The 21,127-nt window shown below is 36.7% G+C and overlaps 1 protein-coding gene across 2 annotated transcripts in view; it reads left to right on the top strand.

The window, feature by feature from the left end:
* The first annotated feature begins 12,534 nt into the window (after positions 1-12,534).
* The window catches only part of nt5c3a (5'-nucleotidase, cytosolic IIIA), a 29,311-nt gene continuing 20,718 nt past the window's right edge, over positions 12,535-21,127 (top strand). The window contains exon 1 of one of the 2 annotated variants that reach the window (XM_030157475.1): positions 12,535-12,748. In XM_030157475.1, the coding sequence (XP_030013335.1) occupies positions 12,611-12,748 (138 nt within the window). In that variant the 5' untranslated portion in view covers positions 12,535-12,610. The remainder of the gene's footprint in view (positions 12,749-21,127) is intronic. The other variant, XM_030157474.1, reaches the window with a different exon arrangement.

The following is a 21,127-nucleotide window of genomic DNA, read 5'->3' as shown; positions in this document are numbered from 1 at the left end:
ACATGTGGCTTCGGCTGGCCACACTTTTGTTTTTGCAAGAGTTGTGTTTATATTTACCTCCACCAAGGAGGTTATGTTTTTGCCGATGTTGGTTTGTCTGTCTGTCTGTCTGACCATGTGCAAGATAACCCAAAAAGTTATGGACAGATTTGGATGAAAATTTCAGGAAATGTTTATACTGGCACAAGGAACAAATGATTAAATTTTGGTGGTGATCAGGGGGGGAGGGGGCACTGATCTGCCTTGGTGGAGGTCTGCATTCCCCAAGTGCTTTTCTAGTTTTGTTCAGTGACTGAAATTTAGTTTTTGCTCCCATTTTTTAGGAGCTGAAAGAGAGATTTAGATGTAGATGTTTTTGGTCAATGGGGGATGTTTGGGTCTTTATGGGTTAAAGAGAACATGTGAGTTGCAGGGTTTTTGCTTTGCTGAAAAATGAAAAATCACAAGGACGCTCCTTTGAATTCTAATACATGTTGTGTGAATGAATACATTTCTGAGCCCAGTGAGTAAATGACTGGCAAACATTAAAAGGAAAACTGAAAGACACAGGGTTTGTCCTCATTTTTCTTTACTTCCAATGAGAACTGATCTGGAACATGAAGGAGTAGAAAGCTACGCAGGCTATCTGTACTCTCTTTGGACCACTTCTTGTGGAGCATATGGGTGCTTCTATGAAAATGGGTTTATTTTGGTACCTGGCACTTTGCCATATTTTTAGGCCCAATAATAAAAGAGAAATTTAGACATATTTTCCCCAAGGATGTACCTAATGATGAGCTTAGATAAATTCAGAAAAATTATACTCTTGCTCTGAGCCATCCCAAAATTAATGAATTTTTAATCAAATTTTGGGGCCAAAAATAGGATCAAAACTGGGACAGGAAAAGCTACCTAGGTGTCAGTGCATTTGATCTGGAACACATGGCTGTAAATGGCCTTATATAGACTATAAATAAAGACACTGTGTTAAATGTGACAGTCCTAGTGATTTTTTCAATCCAGGTGTGGGTTTTTCACAAATCCTCAGTCTCATTCCAGGTTTTGTATGTAACACATCATGTCCACTCATGTTACACACGGAACCTGCCCATTTAAACACATAAATCATGAGTGATTTTGCAACGGTGGTCATTTTTGTAAAACACTCTGCCTTGTATAATTAGTTCAATTCCCAAAATGTACCTGTGAGAGAATAAAAAGATATTCAAAAAAATTGTAGCACGTAATTTTTGTGTCCTTTTTATTGTGTTACACGAGGATTTTTGTATTAAAAATATTACGAAAATAATATTAAAATGTGTTCTATCTGAAAAATTGTTTCCCTTTTATCTCTAATATTTATTTTTTAAAATAGATCCAAAGTTCTTCCAAACTTGCTTCATAACATTAGTCTACATCTGGTTTGAATTTTTAGCCCCATGTTCTGTTTTTAGGGACCAGTTTCATAGAAGCACCCACATACATTCCCTCTCTCTAGCTACCACCTTTCTTTGAATTACCTGAACATGCTGTAGCTACTGCTTCTGAAAACAGTATCTCTAACTTTTTCCGAGTCTCCTCAGAAAATTTTGTTTTGTTTTTGGGGATAAACTTCAGATCCTGGCAAATCTGAGGAAAAAAAAAAAGAATGTTAGACTTACAAATATGATTTAAAAACAAAACAGTAAATACAACATTGGTTTTAAAAGTGTTGCTATAGTGGAATACACTGTATGAATGACTCACTCACCTGCAGTGAAACCTTCTCTCCATAGCGCACATAGGTAGCAAGGTGTTCACAGTTATTTTTAGCTGGATTCCACCTCTCACAGTTTTCTTGGTTAAGGTTGTTGATGATTCGATCTCTTATTTCTTGTTTTGTTCCTGGTGTGTAACCCTCACTGTCCAGAAAGTTGAAGACTATAGCTGGCTCCCCTGCTTCCATTTCTGACATTTTACCAAAAGTGCAGATGGAAAGTTTCAAGTTTCGGGCAGGACCTGTTGGGATGAAAACAAACAGAGGACAACAGTAGTATTACACTAGTATTTATGAGGCACTTGAACTCATCCTTCAACAGGGTGGAAATCACATTAGAACTTCTGTATGTTTTATTTACTTATGATAAATGAATAAAATATTTCATTTTTACAATCAGTGACGGATAAAATATTCAAATACTTGAAATGAAACCTAATAGCGTTTATATGCAGTGGAGTATCTCATTATTTAGTTGTATTCCAGTGCAGTTGTGAAAGGGGAACTTTAAGTGTTCTTCGCAAAATGCAGTTCAAGTGTGGACAGGTCAGAGTTGAATGGCCACTGTCAGTGTTTATCTGATATTTTGGATTCATTTTATTGCTGTTTTTATGTGTATGTCATCTTTTACTGCTGTGCTGCTATAAGGTTCACTTCATTTAAACTACTTAATAACTAACTTTATAGTTTAAGCAACAAAAAAATTTCAAAATCCCTTCATTTGGAAATGGAAGATTTTCAATGAATGGGAATGGGATGATTCCATATGTATTTGTATGTGTATTAGCCTTTGAAATGTAGTGGAGTAGAAGGATAAAGGATAGACAGAAAATGACAAAACTAGAGTATGAACTTGTAAAATAAACTAACATGCTTAAGTTTAGATTTTAAATCTGCAGACTTTATAGTAATATCTGCTTCTACTGTACATGGAAATTACCTTTCTGCACAAAACATATGTGGTCAACAGCAGTTATGCTACAGAAACTCTATAAAACTACAGTGTGTATTATACAATGCGCTTGTACTTTTACAGTTTGACTCTTACCTGTGATATGAAAGACATCCTCTCCGTTATTTTTACCATCAAATGGCTCGTTACCCACATAAATCCCAAAGTGCATAAATGAACGACGGTTTCCACAGAATCGCTGGAATCCAACTATATCTCCAAACGCCTATTTTGTGGTAGAGAAGAATGTAATCAGAATACATCATTTACAGCAGAACTCTAATACAAACAACCTGAAACCCAGTTGAGGTATAGAGCCTTCATAACGCACAGTACTGTATTAGAGACATGCATCACAGAGCCCCTCTGCACATATTGTCTTTTTGTCACTAAAAGTAAACAATGCATTTGCTCAGTTTCTAAAATTCTATAATCACATGTAAAGTGGAACGCTACAATGACGACAGCGGGGTGTTAATACCTGCACACCAAGAAAAAATCATAACCTTCATGTAATAATTAAAGTGTTAATGTGTTATTGTCAGGTTTCAGTTTAGTTTACCTTTACTTTGGCTCAACCACAACAAGAGAAGTCTAAATAATTTGGTTGAAATTATAAATAAAGGAAAATTACTTACATAGCCATTAACTTCTATTACAGTGATCACCAGTTGCAGGATCAAGGCAGCCAAAATCAGGTTCTTCATTTTTCCAGCAGTGCAGAGCTGACAAAATAAACAGAGGATGCATGCAACAATTAGCACAGATTTATGTTGTATTTAGAGACTAAAACTACAACCCATCAACTAATGTGTCTTCATTTGCGGTTACCTTCTTACAAGATGATTAAACATAAAGATATTGAAATTAAATTGTGCTATGAGGTGGACAATTATGTGTTGCAAAATGTCAAAATGAGTCATTGAAGAAAAATGTGTTCCTGGAAATTTGTGCCCACTTAGAGGAAGGAGAACAAGACAGGAGGAGATTGGATTTAATAAATGAAACTGTGCAGGTTGCACATCAGTGATAATGTCACACTTTTACCTGTACTTCTGAGATGAGATGAGATGAGATGAGATAAGATGAGATGAGATGAGATGAAATAGAAAACACCTCTTCATACACTAAAACAGATGAAAATGTAAGAGATTAAGTTATTCACAAACTGAATTTGTCATTTAAAAAATGAAAATAACTTTTGAATGTGAAAAGGAAAGCATTTTATACTCTTAGGCTCTTTAATTAAATAAACATATGTGTACATTAATGCATTCACCCAAAAATATGAAGGTATTTTTCAAGCCATATGTGCAATATTCATCATCCTAGTGCAGAGTCTGTATTAACATCGTGTCTTTAGGTTCATTACCTTCTAAACTGCACCTGTACAGTATATTTCATTAGACACATCAACAGGAGAAATTCTTAGAGAGAGGTCTTACCTTCTGCAGAGAGACTGTGAAAGCCTGGGCCAGAGGAAGGTGTGATGACAATTTATTGTGTCTATGTTCCTGTTTTCTCCAAAGCCAACTCACACCTGTGCAGCACCCAGATAAGCATGACATCCCCAATTTTTACATGAGGAACTGAAATGAGGAACTTGAAATTATCATTTTCAAGAACTTATTTTGTTTACATTTTTTTTTCATTCATTTATACATTTATTAAAAAGAACTGGAAAGTGACACTTCAATTAAACACTTTAAAATATACACAAAGAACTTTTATCGCACACTGCACTTATTTAGTGAACGGCTAATTTGCCGTTACAGATACGAGACAATATGATAGAAAAATTCTGAGACACGAGACAGAGTCACTGGATTCTAGAATCAAAAGATTTTACTTAAAGTAAGAAGTCAAATACATACAGCAGGGTACAGACTGCACAAGGAAGTGTTACGAATACACAAGGCTTGCACCCAAATGCACGAGACTGACACAGAGCAACTTTGTTTGAGTATTTATTTACTCAAAATATTGAAACAACAAAAAACAGCTTCACAACAGTTGAATCAAAAATTTAACACAAAAAATCTTCTCAATCGAGATATCAAAAATTCTAACAAAAAGATCTTCACAAACATGGTATCAAAAAATTAACAAAAAAGTCCTTCATAATGGATTAGATTTATATAGTGCTTTTCTATGAACACATACTCAAAGCACGTACAGTGGATCCATTATTCATTTGCTCTCACATTCTCACTCTGGTGGTGGTAAACTACATCTGTAGCCACAGACTGATGGAAGCGTGGCTGCCAATCTGTGTCTACAGCCCCTCCGACCACCACCAGTGACATACACCAGTGTGAGTAGCAGCACTGGAGGCAAGGAGGGTGAAGTGTCTTGCCCAAGGACACAACAGCACATGGACAGAGCGGGATTCAAACCGCCAACCCTTCGATTATTAGACAACCCACTCTACCATCTGAGCCATGGCCACCCATAACAAAACCAACAAACATGAAATACTAGCATCGCTGAGGGCGGTGCGTCACAGGAAGTATAGATCCTTAAAGAGAATAAAGAATGTTGCACTCATTGGTTCACATTTCTAAACATTATGATGTATACTGTATGTCTGGTGACAAAGTTAATGCCCTCCTCCTTTGGCACAGACAGTCTCTAAGTGGCATCGAGGTGTCTTGTTGTTGTACATTTTGTCCAGTTGTCCCAGGCCGTGCTCCCATGGCAAAGACTAAATACTGAAACAGAGGGAGCTTTTACAGACCAGACACCTTCAGGGTCAGGAGGAAACATTAGTGCAAGAAGAAAGACGAGACATTGTGATAGAGCATCACTTTGGTGGTGGCAGTGTCAATCCAACGGAGGATGAGTCCCCTAATGCAGGGAATACGACAGCAATCACATACAGCAGTTAAAACCAGTGGCGATTTCTCATAGACTGCAAGGGAGGCCCGGCTTCCCCTAAAATTATGAAAATTAAATGGTTAAATATGTACAGTTGTGTTGACATTTTATTGACTACAAATGCGTTAGAACACGTTCATCTCAAAGATGAGTTCATTCAGAATCAGCTTTATCACAAACCAGTGGATGCGATGTTGTTCACTTCTCATACATTCCCGTTGCACTGTTTTCTCATTCGATCTCTGCTCAGTGCATTTGCCCGTAGACGCTCAGCGTCTCTGGGCTTCAATAGGACTGAGTGGAACAGTTTTTTTCATTGCCTCAAAACTGGACGGTAATTGGATAAATGCCACAATGTTGTCCCGCCCCCGGACGCTGGGCGTCTCTGGGGGTGAATGTAGTTGTGGGCGGAGCTCGGCCGGGCTGGACGCCAGAATCCCACGTGCTGATTGGAGGATCAGTTGAAAGGCTGAATCCTGTTTGATTGGCAGCTGTTTTCAGATCTACTCCTTCACTGACACAGTTCAGTTTAATACTGTCGCACATTCTTCTGTGAAAGAGAGAGAAACCACTACAAAATTACTCATTCATTTCTTGCACTGTAAATAAAACACACTCATTGGACTTCCTTGTTTCAATTTAACATAATTTCAGCGTTTTCTTGTTTCAGTTACATAATTTAATCATTTCTTGTTCGAGTTCAATATCGTTTTGTAGATAGTTAAATCAATCAAACTGTCGGCTAGGTCAGAGTGAAAGGAGCATCTCTTGTTTAAAAAGGCCGAAGTCTTACACTCGCAACACAATGGGCCAAGGCAATCTGAGCAGCCTAGCTCTGCTGGACATTCAGAGGACACTGGTCCAGTCCCTGGAAAAGACGCCTACTTGGTACAATAAGGTCACTGACCATTTTCTTAAAAAGGAACGGAGGGCCGAATGTATGTTTAAATTACTTGACAATTTTTATTTTATTTATTTATTTATTTTTAATGTAAGCCGACAATGAGCTTCCTCTGTCTGAAAGACGAGCAGCCGTCACTGGTTAAAACAATCCCCACCCCTACAGAAAGTATCAAGGATTGTATCAGTCCAGTCCATTTACCAAACCATCCCTCAAACATCCTGGAAAAGAGCTCATTTATGCCAGAGTTTTCAGCCAGTTCATCACTCTATGGCACAGGTGTCAAATATGCGGCCCAGGGGCCAAATTCAGCCCTCCAAAGGGTCCAATTCGGCCCTTGGGATGAATTTATGAAATGTAAAAATTACACTGATATGAACAATCCATTTAGTTCAGGTTCCACATTCAGAACAATTCAATCTCAAGTGGGCAGTATTCAGTGAAATACCATCATAATAACATAAATAATGACAACTCCAAATTTTTCTCTTTGTAAATGTAAATATTTTCATGCATTTACACTAAAACAAAATATAATTTCGAAAAAAATGTGAATAAACTGAACAAATATGAACAACCTGAAATGTCTTAAGAGAAGTAAATACAATTTTAACAAGATTCTGCCTGTTACTAAATCTTTTGTGTATTTGTAGATCCACTGTGATCTGTAAGTCATAATGTACATGTGTAAATAACAAAAACTGAGGCATAATATTGTTAAAATGACACTTATTTTTTCAATTTGTTCATGTTATTCACATCTTTTGAGCGGATAATTTGTAGATATAAGCCTTTTCATAATGTAAATTTTCTGTTTTTCGCTCTAAAATATAGAGAAAAGTTTGGAGTTGACATTATTTTTATATTATTATGTTATTTTTTTTTTACTGGTTTGGCCCACTTCAGATCAAATTCAGCTGAATGTGGCCCCTGAACTTAAATGAGTTTGACACCCCTGCTCTATGGGTTCTCAGCCTGGTCTGTCCCGTGACAACTCCTATACCTTTAAGCAGTTTGAAAGGTAAATCCAGTTTGTCCTTTCTGCAATTTTCAGTGCCGTCAGTGTGGTCAGCAGGACCTGGTATGGACCTTTCCACTTTTGACTGGCCCAATTTTTCTTCTTTATTATCTTTATAAGGACCCAATCACCTGGTTCAACAGCTGGGTCATCTGGTTTCACCGGGTCACCTGGAACAGAGTTAGCAGAAGAGACCTCTCTATTGATTAGCATGTTTCTCATGTACTCTGATAAGGTCAGTTCACTCTCTTCCTCCACTCTGGAAAATAGTGTTAACTGTGGGCTTCTATAGGATCTCCCATACATCATCATAAAAGGAGTTAATCCATCTGAGGTAGGGGTCATGCATGTTCAGTATCACCAATGAAAGACAAAAAAGCCAAGATTTGCCTGTTTCCTCCATAGTCTTTCTCAGTTTACTTTTTATCAAGCTATTATATCATTCCACCAATCCTGCTGATTGTCGATGATAAACACGATGATTTTTCAAGTCTATTTTAAGTGTCTGTGCCATCAGGGAGATTACGTTGTTCACAACATCATTATCACCATTATCACTGTATGTCTTCTCAGGAATCCCATATTTTAGTATTATCTCAGTCACTATTGTTTTTGCCACTGATATTGCATCTGAAGCAGCACAAAGAAAGGCTTGAATCCATTTTGGGAAGGGGTCAATTATTTCCAGCCAGTAATTCTTTTCCTCACTCTTATTCAGTTCAATAAAATCCATGCAAATGTGCTGAAATGGAAATTTTCCTCTTTTTGGCCTCAAATTCCCCTGAGGATTGTGTCTTGCACGTCAGACATGATAAACAAAAATGTTTGCATAACTGGAAAAACCATAGGCCGTAAACAGCTTTTCTTTTGTAATCAGAATCAGAATCTCTTTGTCATTGTACGAGTACAACGAAATTGCTGTTGAGACATGACAGAGCCCATTGCTCAAAACTGCTGTATGTCTAAATAGGATGTGTGGCAAGATAGTCTTATCTTGTGGTCTCGTGTAAAGGCCTGTTTTCTCATTTAAATGAGCTCATCTGCTCTTCCATCTGCTTTGTCACTAGCAGAGGAAGTGTGTTGCATATCTCTTAGAACCTGATGTTCAGTATGAGATGGCTGATCAGCACAGATTAAAACTTCAAATACTAAGTTGTGCTTCTTAATCAGCTATGTGATTTCATAAGGAAACAGGGTCAGTTCTATGAGTGTGGGCTGCACATTTACAAATTTCCACACGTTTGGGAAGCTGAATAGCATCTAACAAAGTCAAGATCAAATCCTTATGTGTAATAGGTCTACCAGTAGATGTAACCATGCCTCTGTTTTTTCCACTACTGAGCAAACACATGTACTGTGGAGGAAGCATATTAGTGGTCAGTGTATATATTCACTATCTTATCAGCCCCCAACCTGCATGCTTCAGTCAAAGCAACAAGTTCAGTAACCTGTGCAGAGTAATGTTTAGGCAGGGATTTAGCCATAAGTACTTCGTCCTGTGTCACTACTGCAAAACCAGTAGCATTAGTGCCCTCCGGGTTCATTTTAGTATAACCACCAACAAACATGGTTAGGTCAGCTTGTGGATGAGGGATGTTAAACAGGTCAGATCTTGGCACAGAATATGCTGGATCTCAGTCAAACAATCATGTGGGTCATCATCAATCTATGGTAGTAACGTAGAGGGGTTGAGGATCGCACGCCTTTCAATCTTTAGATTAGGTTGTGATAACAACTCTGCCATGCATAATAAATATTGTGATGGGGAGAGATAAGCTATTTTTTTTGTAACAAAATAATAGCTACTGCGTGTGGATCTTTTAAAGTGAGGTCATGAAAAAGAACCACTGAGGCTGAGGCCGAGGCCTGCACTGCCATAGGGACTGCTATAACGGAGTGAACACAAGGTGACAGTGATCTAGTAACAGAATCCAGTTTAGTAGAATCATAGGCCACCGGTCTTTGCTTATCACCATGTGCAGTCTTCCTGATGGTGTGAGACAGGCCTCTACTGTGACAATGTTTAAGTCCAGGCTGAAAACATCTCTATTCAACTGTGCATAGAACAACTGAAAGGCTTCTATCTGCACTCTTGTCTTTTACTTTGTTTTAATTGATTATTATTTATGTTTTATTGATTATGTTTTAATTGTGTGTTTTTAACCTGTCTCTTTTCCATTTTGTAAAGCACTGTGAACTGCCCTGTGTATGAATGGTGCTATACAAATAAATCTGCCTTGCCTTGCCTTCCTTTCAGCAGCCTGGCAGAGGAGTTCAAGGTCACCCGAGTCAGAGAAGTCCTGCTCTACAGAGATCCTGCTGGCTCCAAGGTCTCCTCTGCAGGTGTAGAGGTCAGAACAGGATGGAAGAGGCATGCCCAGGATGCAGTGGAATGGGTGGGGGCAAGGTTGTGACACAGCATCCTGGTGGGCACAGTGGCTACTGGGCGGGCCAGGCTGGGTAGCAACTCAAAGCCTAGCTACAGTAAAGCCAGCGGAAGAGAGAAGTGGAAGCTGATCCAGGAGGAGGTATGTGCCGAGGTGGAGAAAGCTCACTTCATTAGAATGGTAGGCATGTCCAAGCAGGGGGCTTGGACCAAGTGGGAGTATGCAGATCACGTGGGCAGAAGTCTGGAAGACAAGAGTCACACCACTTTAAGTTCTTAGTCCAGTCAGTGTATGACATCTGAAACAGAAAAAGGCCATGTATACTGACCTGGTGGCTGAGTGTCAGAGGAAAGGGTGGAAGGCCTACCGCGAGCCCACTGAAGTGGGTTGCAGGGGCTTCACAAGTGGTTTAGCTCTGATTGTCAGATCAAACTCTCGACCCACTGCATGTGTTTCTGCTCCGTCTCTGGAGCCCAGAGCAGCTGAAGACCGGTACACTACGAGCTAACATGATAACAGCCGTGTATATAGTCAGACTGAAATGTAAACCCCACCACTACTATTTTTTCTTCCACCATTAGGCCATGTTAGTTTTAGTATGTTTCTCTAAAAAAAATATACACTTAGCATATTATGTATCTTCTATACTCTTTTTGGCATTGTTTATGGATTAATATTTTTTATTTGTTTGTTTTTTCTTCAATAAAACTAATTGTTTTTCCTTTAATTTCTTTTTTTGTTTTCAGTGCAAAATGGCCTACAGTGATGTGAGTAACATTCACAAGAGGGCCCTGAAAGACAGACAGACACACACACAGACACACACACACACACACACACAGATAGACACAGACAGACACACACACAGACACACACACATAGGCAGACAGAGACAGACAGACACACACTCACACAGACAGATCGACACAAACACACACACACACGCACGCACACACACACACACACACACACACACACACACACACACAGGCAGACCCAACCAGGATCCAGCCAGGAGCACAATTAATATTGCACATGTTCTATAATATGTTCTATAATACAACAGTTCCTAACTTTGACACACTTTGGAAACTAATTTGTCTGTGCAAACCAAACCTATGATTGTGTGTATGATAATGTTAGTGTGTGATGTCATGTCTTATTTGTAGACTGCTTTTTGTATGTTTTTTTTTTTTGCCTATATTCTGCTTTTAAGTGGTCTTTGTGTGCCTGTTGAGAGTCTGTCAAAAGATTAACAAGGTCCATCAGACAGTTCCAGGAGCCATGAATAAAAATATGAAATGATTTAAATCTTGCTTTTTTTCTCCCAAATACATGTTTTTGTTTTTGTTTTTTTCAAATAGAGCAGTTAGCATAGCAATAGACATTTGGGGGGGGGGGGGGGGGGGGGGGGGGTTAATGTAGGAGCAATCATTTGGCATAGCCTCTCTTTGGGTCAGTTTTAGGAACTTTTTGGCTGGATTGTGGGGCTCTTCTGGGACAATTATGACTATATTTTGGAAGTCCACAATTAGTTTTGGGTGAATTTTGGCCTCCATTTGGGTCAGTTTTGGCTGCTTTTTGGCTGGATTGTGGGGATCTGGGACTTTTCTGGGACCATTATGGCTATACTTTGGAAGTCCACAATTAGTTTTGGGTGAATTTTGGCTACCTTTTGGTTTGATTTTGGCTTGCCTAATTTGGGCCATTTAGGGCCCATACATCCACCCAGAACCTTGCCAAAATGGCATGCCAGTTTTGGGCCAGATTTAAGCCATAATGATTTTGCTATTTGGGAGTGCTTTACTTTGAAAAGGGAAACCAGAGGCAAAGTAAAACTGAGGCAGAGATGGAGAAAATTGTAAATACATGTGCGTATTCAGCCTTAAATAGACAGTTCCTCCATACATGATATATAACAAGATGTGTATAAATTCATATGCCTTTGGAAATAGTGTTAATCTGACTCTTTCATGATTATTAGCATTATCTTACATGCCACAGATTTTCAACAAGTTAATAACTTTGTCTAGCTTATCATTTTAATTAATTTAAAGGTAAAATTAGATTTATATATCTGTTATAAGCCAGAAACCCAATTATTAAATAAGTATCAGTCATATTATAGCATATAGTATAGATATGCTTAGACTAGGAAGATTATTACTGTTATTAATTATTTAAGGAGAAGGGGTGGGAGTTTATAAGTTATGCTTCTTCTCACTCCTTTTCTAATTGGTAATATATGCTTTATGTTTAAGTGTTTTGTTTATTTATTTCCCTCTGTTTTGACATTCATATTCGAAATAAATACATCAACTAATCAATCAATAATTATATTTCTGTAAATGTGTAGTGTTGGTTTGAGTTTGACGGATGGCGTATGTGCCCAACGTTACGTTTCATTTAAAACCAGAGATCGTTAATGGCGACATAACATGTTTATTTTTTTATCTGAGAAGTAAACCTGAGCTAAATTTAGAACACTAAATAATAAAACAAATAGCATAATTACATTAAAAGTCACATAAGTCCCAGCTAATATAATTGTGTGTGACAGTATTTTTATGTGCGCTAACTAACAGCTAACTGCAGAGTAGTAGGTCTCGTCCCGCACACAGGATCTTTGGCTGCCAGTTTGCACCAGTAGGAAGCCGACCGTTGACGGAGGGCACGACGGGAAGGCAGTGCGCGAGCGGCGGGCTGAGTGAGCGGAGAAGGGAACAGCCGACCGACCGTCATGGACAGGACGGCCGTGGTGAAGGTCGGAGCTGCGGCCAGTGCCAGCGTGTGCGCGTTGTTCGGCGGTGTGGTTCTGGCCCAGTATATCGTAGCTAAGAAGAAGCGAGCGGGCAAGAAAACACGGATAATAGAGATGGTGAGTAAGGCAGACACACTCTAAATACACCCACAGAAAACACATACATACGGCCACACACCGGAAATGACCTTCAAAATAAAACCAGAGTAGACACTGAACACAACAAAATAAAACCACAGTGATTCACTTAAACCAGAGGTGTCAGACTTCATTTTAGTTCAGCTTCCACATGTAGCTCAATTTGGTGGACCAGTGTAATAATAACAATAATAATAATTATAATAATAACTTGTAAAGAAAATTACATTTTGAAAATGTTTACAAACTACCCTATAGAGCTGCAACCAATTAATCGACTCAAAGTGATCCAAAAAAATCTTTCAACCACAATTCTCCTGAATCAAAGCTTTGTTTCCTTCATTTCTCTGCTGTTAAGCATTGGTTCCACTGTTGTGTTTCACACGGACGCTTATTGTGACGCGCAAAGAAGCTCCAATTCAGGAAAACTGCAATAGAATATCTCCCTTCAATCAATTCGAGTCGATTAATCGAATCGGGAATTTTTGCATTGGCTTCAAGCACCTAATCGATTAATCGGTTGCAGTTCTGCTACCCTATAAAAAATGTGAACAACATGAACAACCTGAAAAGATATATATATATATATATATTTATTTATTTATTTATTTTTTAACAATTTTAATATATTTCTCAGCTTATCATTTACACATGGGTATTACAAGTTACAGTTCACAGTGGATCTACAAAAACAAAAAACACTTAGTAACAAACATTATATTGTCAAAACTGCACGTTTGCGTATTTATAAGACTTGATAGGTTGTAAATGCACATAATTTCCTGTAATTTTACTGCTTTTACACTCGCACAAATAGAACATTTTGGAGTTGTCATTATCTATAGGTTGAGATTGAAGTGGGCTGTACGTCACACCTGAAATACAATGATTTTGACACCCTTGACTGTTAATATCTTAAGTGTAATTATTTCCAGATTGGACCCTTTTGGTGGGCCACATGTCAGACACCCCTGACTTAAATTTAAATTTATAATACTGCGTATTCGAAGTACTAGGGATATTTTTGTTGTGTTACTGGTTTTATATCTCATGAGTATTGTATGTTATTTAGTTATAAATGTTTAACTTTCAAATTCCTTTTTATTTTTAAGGAAAGGGTGACAATATTTGAATGTGACACACTTTTGACGCGACTTACCAAGTCAAACAAACCCACAGAAAAATCTGGGCTATTTTGTGATTATTTTTGTTTATTACAGTGTTGTTGTATGTTGGGGGAACGTTCAGTGGTGGAAAAATTTTCCAGACAACCTTAAAATTTTATACCATCTCAAATATTATGAAATAATTGCAGAAAAATTGTCTTTGTGTTTCAAACAGTATGGCTGCATCAGACAGACACAACCACATGCAAATGATTTCAAAAGAAGCTATTGTGGCTTCAGCATATTTGTGTGTTTGGTGAATAAGCAAGTAGAATATCTGCAGATCAGCCTTGTTGTCCATTATTAGATTTAACTTAAACTGTTCATGTCATTCTAGACAAACTCACCTGGGCTTTTCAGTTCATAGTTCAGTTGATAAATAGATATTCCAGAGAAAAAATATCTGTGAAAACATCTCATAAGGTCATGGAATCAGGCAAAATACATGTTAAAATATTTCTTGTTGCAGTAACTTCTTAGATAATCGATGGATATCACTTCACATATGGAGCATAGAGTCAGAAGTTTTAGAAAACACTCAGATTTTACTTTTTTAATGCAGGACTAAATAAATTATAGATTTAATAGAACTACATTAATAAAAATTCAGCAACAGATATTTCCATGAATACATATTGCAAATGATCCTTAGTTTTTCCTGGATGTTCAGTCCAATCCAGTCGAAAATGAGGAGCTGGCAAGGTTTAAATCTCTCATAATAGTGGTGAAATTTATATCAGAGGGACAAACATAAAACATTTAGAACAGAAAAAGTAACATTAAAATGAGTAAAGGTGCAGGATTTTTCAAAGCCCAGTAAAAATTCAATGACATCAGCTAGAAAAGTTCAGAATTCCAGGTGAGTTGGCACTTCTGGTTTTATTACTGCTGCAGGCTCAAGTCTAAAGGTGTGTACTTTTATTATGAAAGCCTTGACAGGAAGTGAGACACTGTGTTTTTAAGATGTTAACTGTAGTCAGACTGCTTGGGGCTCTACGCAGGCGTGGATGCTCCTAAAACAGCAGCTGTTTTTTAGAGGTCATCACAAGCTCCAACAGAAAAGAGCAGCAGCTTTCTGTTTGAGAGCAGAAAGCTTTGACAGCTGACTGTCTGCGTCAGCGAGCCTCTTTTCTGTCCACTACATAGCTTATTGCTGTTGCCGTTGTCTGTTGTTAATCTGCAGCATGCAGGTTACACAAGATAACACAGCACGTCCACAAGGTCCAGCTCTGTAACCCATCCAACAGGACTGTCAAGGTGCTCCATCAGTGCTGGAAAAAACAAGAGCTGCAAAATGACAAGAAAAATGTGAAAAATTGGCCTCACTAAAGAAAGAACTTGTATGATTATGCTACTGAAAGCTGTTTATATTTGTATTAATTTAATGTTGAGATCCATCTATTGTACAGGCAGTTCTTATATTTTATAATGGCTGTAGATTTGGGTGAAAGTTGAGGAAACATAAGGCGTTGCTGTTTACCCTTTACAGTCTGTCTGATTCATGTGTGAGGTATTTGGCTCCGCCTTTATGTGCACCTGCATACTGTACATAGAACACACGCCCACACAGTTTAACACTCACATAAGGTCTGATAAGGTCCATTATCAAAAGGGATTCCCCCAGTTTTAGTCGTCACTTTCACATTCATCTGCTGCCAAAGTGTTCAGTGCACCTGCAGACAGACTTTCACTGTTAGATTCACTGTGAATTTCCTGGCAGGTGACCGTTTTAGGCAGTAGGGGTGTAAGAAAATATCGGTTCTACAATATATTGCGATATTTCATTTCACAATACTGTATTGATATTAAAAAGTACTGTATCGATATTTTTAGGTATTTATTTAAATGCAGATATTGTGGAGGTTCATTTTTGGTTTTTTGCTTCTCTTTTTTGTTTATATTTTATTCATTGTTATTTAACACTCTTATGACATAATGTTAGTTCCTTTGTTGGGATTGCACAAAACTAATGTTATGATGTTAGTTCTGAACTAATAGAATATGAACATTTAAACAGGATCTTAAACTGTAATGTCTGTAAAACATAATTTCAGTTTTAACACAGGAACATTTGTGATATAGCATTAGATCCTATTCTGATCAAATAAAAATGTGTTTAGTATTTGTGCCAATTTCTGGTGTAATTCAATTCTTCAAGGAAATATTCCTTTTCTAAAAAAAAAACAAAAAATTGCCATTTTAACAGTATCATGATATATCGTGATATATTGTATCATGATCCTAGTATTGTGATTTGTATCGTATTGGCAGATTCTTGCCAATACACACTCCTATTAGGCAGTCGTTGTCTTATATCAGTCCAAAGTGTACAGCCAGCAAACCTGGCATGTGTGTTATGTGTTATGGAGCTGAGTAGAAAAGGCATAAAGGTCATATTGGAGCACAGTTTCAGACTTTAATAGCCTTCACCCTGACCGTACTGACTGTTAACTACTATACAAAGAATCACAACGATTGTTTTCATTTTCTTCTATTATCTGTTCATTATGCAAATGACAGAAAATAACAATTGATGTATCCCTATACAGTACTAGTAGATACAACCATTTGTACAGCAGCAAGTTGTGCACTGTGGGCAAGGTGCAAATATTGATCCTGACTACAGGTAGACCGATATATTGATTTTTTTTCAATATCGATCATCGGCCTTAATTTTTTTTTTTGAAAGTTGATATTTGATCAGGCACCTGTGTGGGCAGCACTTGAAGTTCAGTAAATGTTAAAAGAGTACTATGTGTATGTGTATTAATAATTTTATTTATATTGCTGCATACAAATCGTAATTATCTGAGTGTTTCAGTTGTGTTTTACGGTCAATGTGCTTTTTAAAAAAAAAAAAAACAGACTTGAATATCGGCTAAAAAATCGGTTATAGATATCGGCCATCAGCTGACCAAATTGTTAAAAATCGGCATCGGCCTTAGGAAAAACCCATATTGCTCGACCTCTAATCCTGACCCCTGAAAACTACAACTGCACAATATTTTTGTTGTTGTTGTTAATTTAAGTTTGTGTCCTTTGTATCCAAGCAAGTACACTCCGATTGAAATTGCATTACAGCCCACAATAATCCAAATCTATTTTCACTGAATTATGCAGCCCTCCTCTAAACCTAACAGTAGTGTGTTTGTGTTTATGTTTAATGCAGTACACCCAATAAACAACCAGAAACTTGCATTTCTGCACAAAAGAGATTTAATAGAAACATAGATATCACATCTATTATTAAAATGGGAAAGTTATCATAATCATAGGTACTAATAGACATTCTGGACATGACGAGCCAGTGTAAAGGCTGGTCAACTGATGGAAAACTGTGAAAATAGTGATGAAAATACAGCATTTGTGCAGATTTTGTGTCAGTGAATTGAAACTGTTAGAGCTGCCCATGATCATTTTGCATAATCTCAAACGGGTGATTACACCATGTATGTGACACGGTTATTTATGTCATAGCATTTTTTTTCCTTTGAGTGTTGACAGCCTTTCTGTTATCATTACCATTGGAGGAAGTGTAATGTTTTCATCCAGTACAGGTGATGAAATAAAGTGGACTGTTGTAAAGGAGAGGCCAAGGACTAAAGAAAGGAAGGACTGTGTTATTCTAAAGTGTGTGACAGTTGATGCATTTATCCTTGTTAGAAATGGTCAGTGTGATTTCTGTCTCGTGATGGATGTGATTGAGCTTTTTTCAGCACAGAGGAGGTTGATGTTTGTCACTGTAAGAGTTTAAATGTTAATGGAGCTTATTTTCTTTATTTTCTTTATTCTTTATTATTTACTAAATTTGCTTAGAGGTCTTATTTATGTCTTTGTGCATAAGAAATCAATATAAGTGAATCTCCAAAGGAACTTTGTGTTGATAAATGCAAGTTATGCAAATTTACAGGATTTCAGTTCTGTTCAACATGTTGATGGTCATATGAACTATGTTTTCAGGTCAAAAATGTCCAGTTTCATCACAATTAATGCTACATTTTCATGTCACAAATGGCCAAGTTATATTTTAACTGAATTTTACCTGAAAAACAAATATTCTATTCTTTTAGATTCCCCAATTTTTCTTACAAGATTATATACTACATATCACATGTTTTATTCTTACAGGTTGCAATATGGAGTATGGTGCTGATCCATCCTGCTTATGTTACACCAATACATACATTAAGAATGTCACATGTCACTTTTTAAATCAACAGTTTTCTAATAATAAGCATTTTTATAAAGAAATAACAATTCTATATTGTTATTTACTCTTTAGTATGATGATAAATTATACAATAAATAATTATAATTCTAGGTTTTGCACAGGGATCATTTGTGGAAACGGTGACATGGCTGCTGAGCATCAGTATGATGGGATCTGTAACAACCATGTCACATCCGTCCACTGCCACAGTTTGTGTTTTTGTGTCAGCTGTTATTGTTTTAGATCCACAATACTAACATTTATGAATAAGAGGAGAATTAGCAATAGTAAATATATAAGTTTATTACTAATAAAGTACTGGTACTGACCAGAGCATCATGGGTAATGTCACGTCTGTCCACCAGCAGAAGTTTTCACATACACGCGCTATTCAAAATCCAATATTTCTGAAAATAGAGCTTCCACTGTCAAATAATATCAGTAGTCTGTGCACAAATGGATTAGCATTATTTCAACACAGTTCTATGCATTTCTTACAACTTTTTTTTTTGGACAAAAATGGCCACTCATTTGACCCCCTAAGTAAATTTTAGCCGTTATAAAACTTAACCATTTAGACAAATAAAACCACATGCACACTATGATGCACTTATCTTAAACAGCAGACCTTTACATTTACTGCATGATTGAGAAGGTTTGAGATTTGTTGTATTTTACGTTGTGGAATGTCACAGCCACTGAGGCTCATGTGACCTTCACATGGAAAATGTTGACCATCTGCTTCTGATCACTGGTGCCTCACACAGCACAAGACTCACAAACATCCGCTCTGAACCTCAGGAGTCTGAAACTGTTAGTCTGCAGCTCGCTCAGGCTTTCATGTTGTGTCTTTTGTAGGAATCACACATCCACATTCCTCAGCTAAAATCTGATCATGTCAGAAAAACAGGAGCATTCTTCCCTTCATTCCTGAAAACCGCTGTGTTTGTTAATGAGAGGTTTTTGTGTGGACCAGGCTTGTCTGCGCCTCTAAAGCTGCTGCTGCTACATGTTTATTACTCTGAACATCATTAGAGGAGTCACTCCTGGGGTCAGGGGTCATAGCCATTCTGGTATTTATTGAATATACAGTATATATCGTGTACACTTTCTGTCTTTCTTTCTTACTTTTTTCTTTATTTTGAACATGCAAAGAAACAAAATAAAAGGAAGCAGATTAAGACAAAAACAAAATAACATTTGAATGAACAGAATCTATCTTCAAGTATGTGCAAGTCTGAATTTTGCATGGCTGAAAAGGAGTAGGAAGAAGTTTAAACTTATTTAATCCTACCCCTCAAGTGATTTTACACCTGTATCACTAACTTAATACAACAATCAACAATACATTTTTTTCCTAATTTTAGCATTCAACCACAACAAATACATAATGCAGCAAATGAATTATACACAACAATATAATAATGGCAGTACAGTCATACAAACAGACTCAGCAATTCAATGATTTTCTTCAATAATTACAGCATATTTATCAATTCAACATTATCCATAAACAAACAGCCCTCATTGTCATTATTAAATACTGTACCTCTCAAGAATAAATTTTTTATATCTTGTTTTTTGTTTTGTTTTTTTAATCTTCATTTCATTTGAAACCTTGACAGTGTTGAATCAGTGTAAAACTGAGTGTCGTCTGGTCTGAAAGCTGTCATTGTAGTAATATGGAAGAATTTCTGAACAGCTCAGTGTTTGTGTTGGCCTTCTTTTTGTGATTTTTATTCACAGATCTCCACAAATCCTGTTTTGCTGTAGTTTAGGTTTATTTAGTAATTTTATCCTTTGTTGTTGTTATTATGGATGCATGGATACTGATGTTATTTCTTGTTCATTTGTTTTTACTATTAGCCTATTTTTTCCCACTTATGTGACAGGAAATTAAAGAAATTCTCACTTTCAGCCCTTATTAAAAACCTTGTCTTTGAATGAATTTGTACATTATTATATTAAGTTATTAAAGCTAATCTCCTAATTATTAAAGCTCTTTTTAGTTTGATACTGCTCTTCATGGTACTGAAAAGGTGGAACCTGGACAGAAATAGACTCATGTCAAATTTATTAAGAATATTTGGAACATAATGTTAAATGTATAAGTCTGCTAATTCATTTATCAGACAGGGGGATAAATGGATTACTTACACAGTTATACTTGGAAGACAGTATGAACCTTTATCATAATTTTAAGGGATTTTAATCTAGATCTTATTATTGTGCTCTGTGAGGTTGGTGTAACTACAAATATGTTCTAGGGAAAAAAATAAACGTTGGTCACTTATTTTGTTTTATTTATTTATTTCAAACATGCAAAGAAACAAAATAAAACAAAACACAGCAAAATAAGACAAAACCAAAATAACATTTAAATGAACAGAATCTATCTTCAAGTACATGTCTGAATATGCATGAACGAATTGGAGTAGGAAGAAGTATAAGCTTTTTTAATCCTACCCCTTAAGTGCTTTTACACCTTTATCAATAACTTAATACATGAATCAAACAATATTTTTTTTCTAATTTAGCATTCAACCCACAACAAATACATAATGCAGTAACTGAATTATGCACAACAATATTATCATTATGAGTGTGTATTGGCAAGAATCTGGTGATACGATACAAATTACAATGCTAGGATCATGATATGATATATCACAATATATCATGATACTGTTAAAAAGGCAATTTTTTGTTTGTTTCTTTTTTTTTTTTAATGATTATTTCCTTGAAGAATTGAATTACACCAGAAGTATGCACAAATACTAAACACATTTTTATTTGATCAGAACAGGATCTAATGCCATATCACAAAATGTTCCTGTGTTAAAACTGAAATTATGTTTTACAGACATTACAGTTTAAGATCCTGTTCAAATGCTCATATTCTATTAGTTCAGAACTAACATCATAACATAATTTTTGTGCAATCCCAACAAAGGAACTAACATTATTTCATAAAAGAATGTT

The sequence above is a fragment of the Sphaeramia orbicularis genome, chromosome 16, assembly GCF_902148855.1.
Source record: "Sphaeramia orbicularis chromosome 16, fSphaOr1.1, whole genome shotgun sequence".
Taxonomy (NCBI): domain Eukaryota; kingdom Metazoa; phylum Chordata; class Actinopteri; order Kurtiformes; family Apogonidae; genus Sphaeramia; species Sphaeramia orbicularis.
The sequence above is the reverse complement of the archived record's forward strand: the minus strand, read 5'-3'. Positions and strand labels throughout refer to the sequence as shown.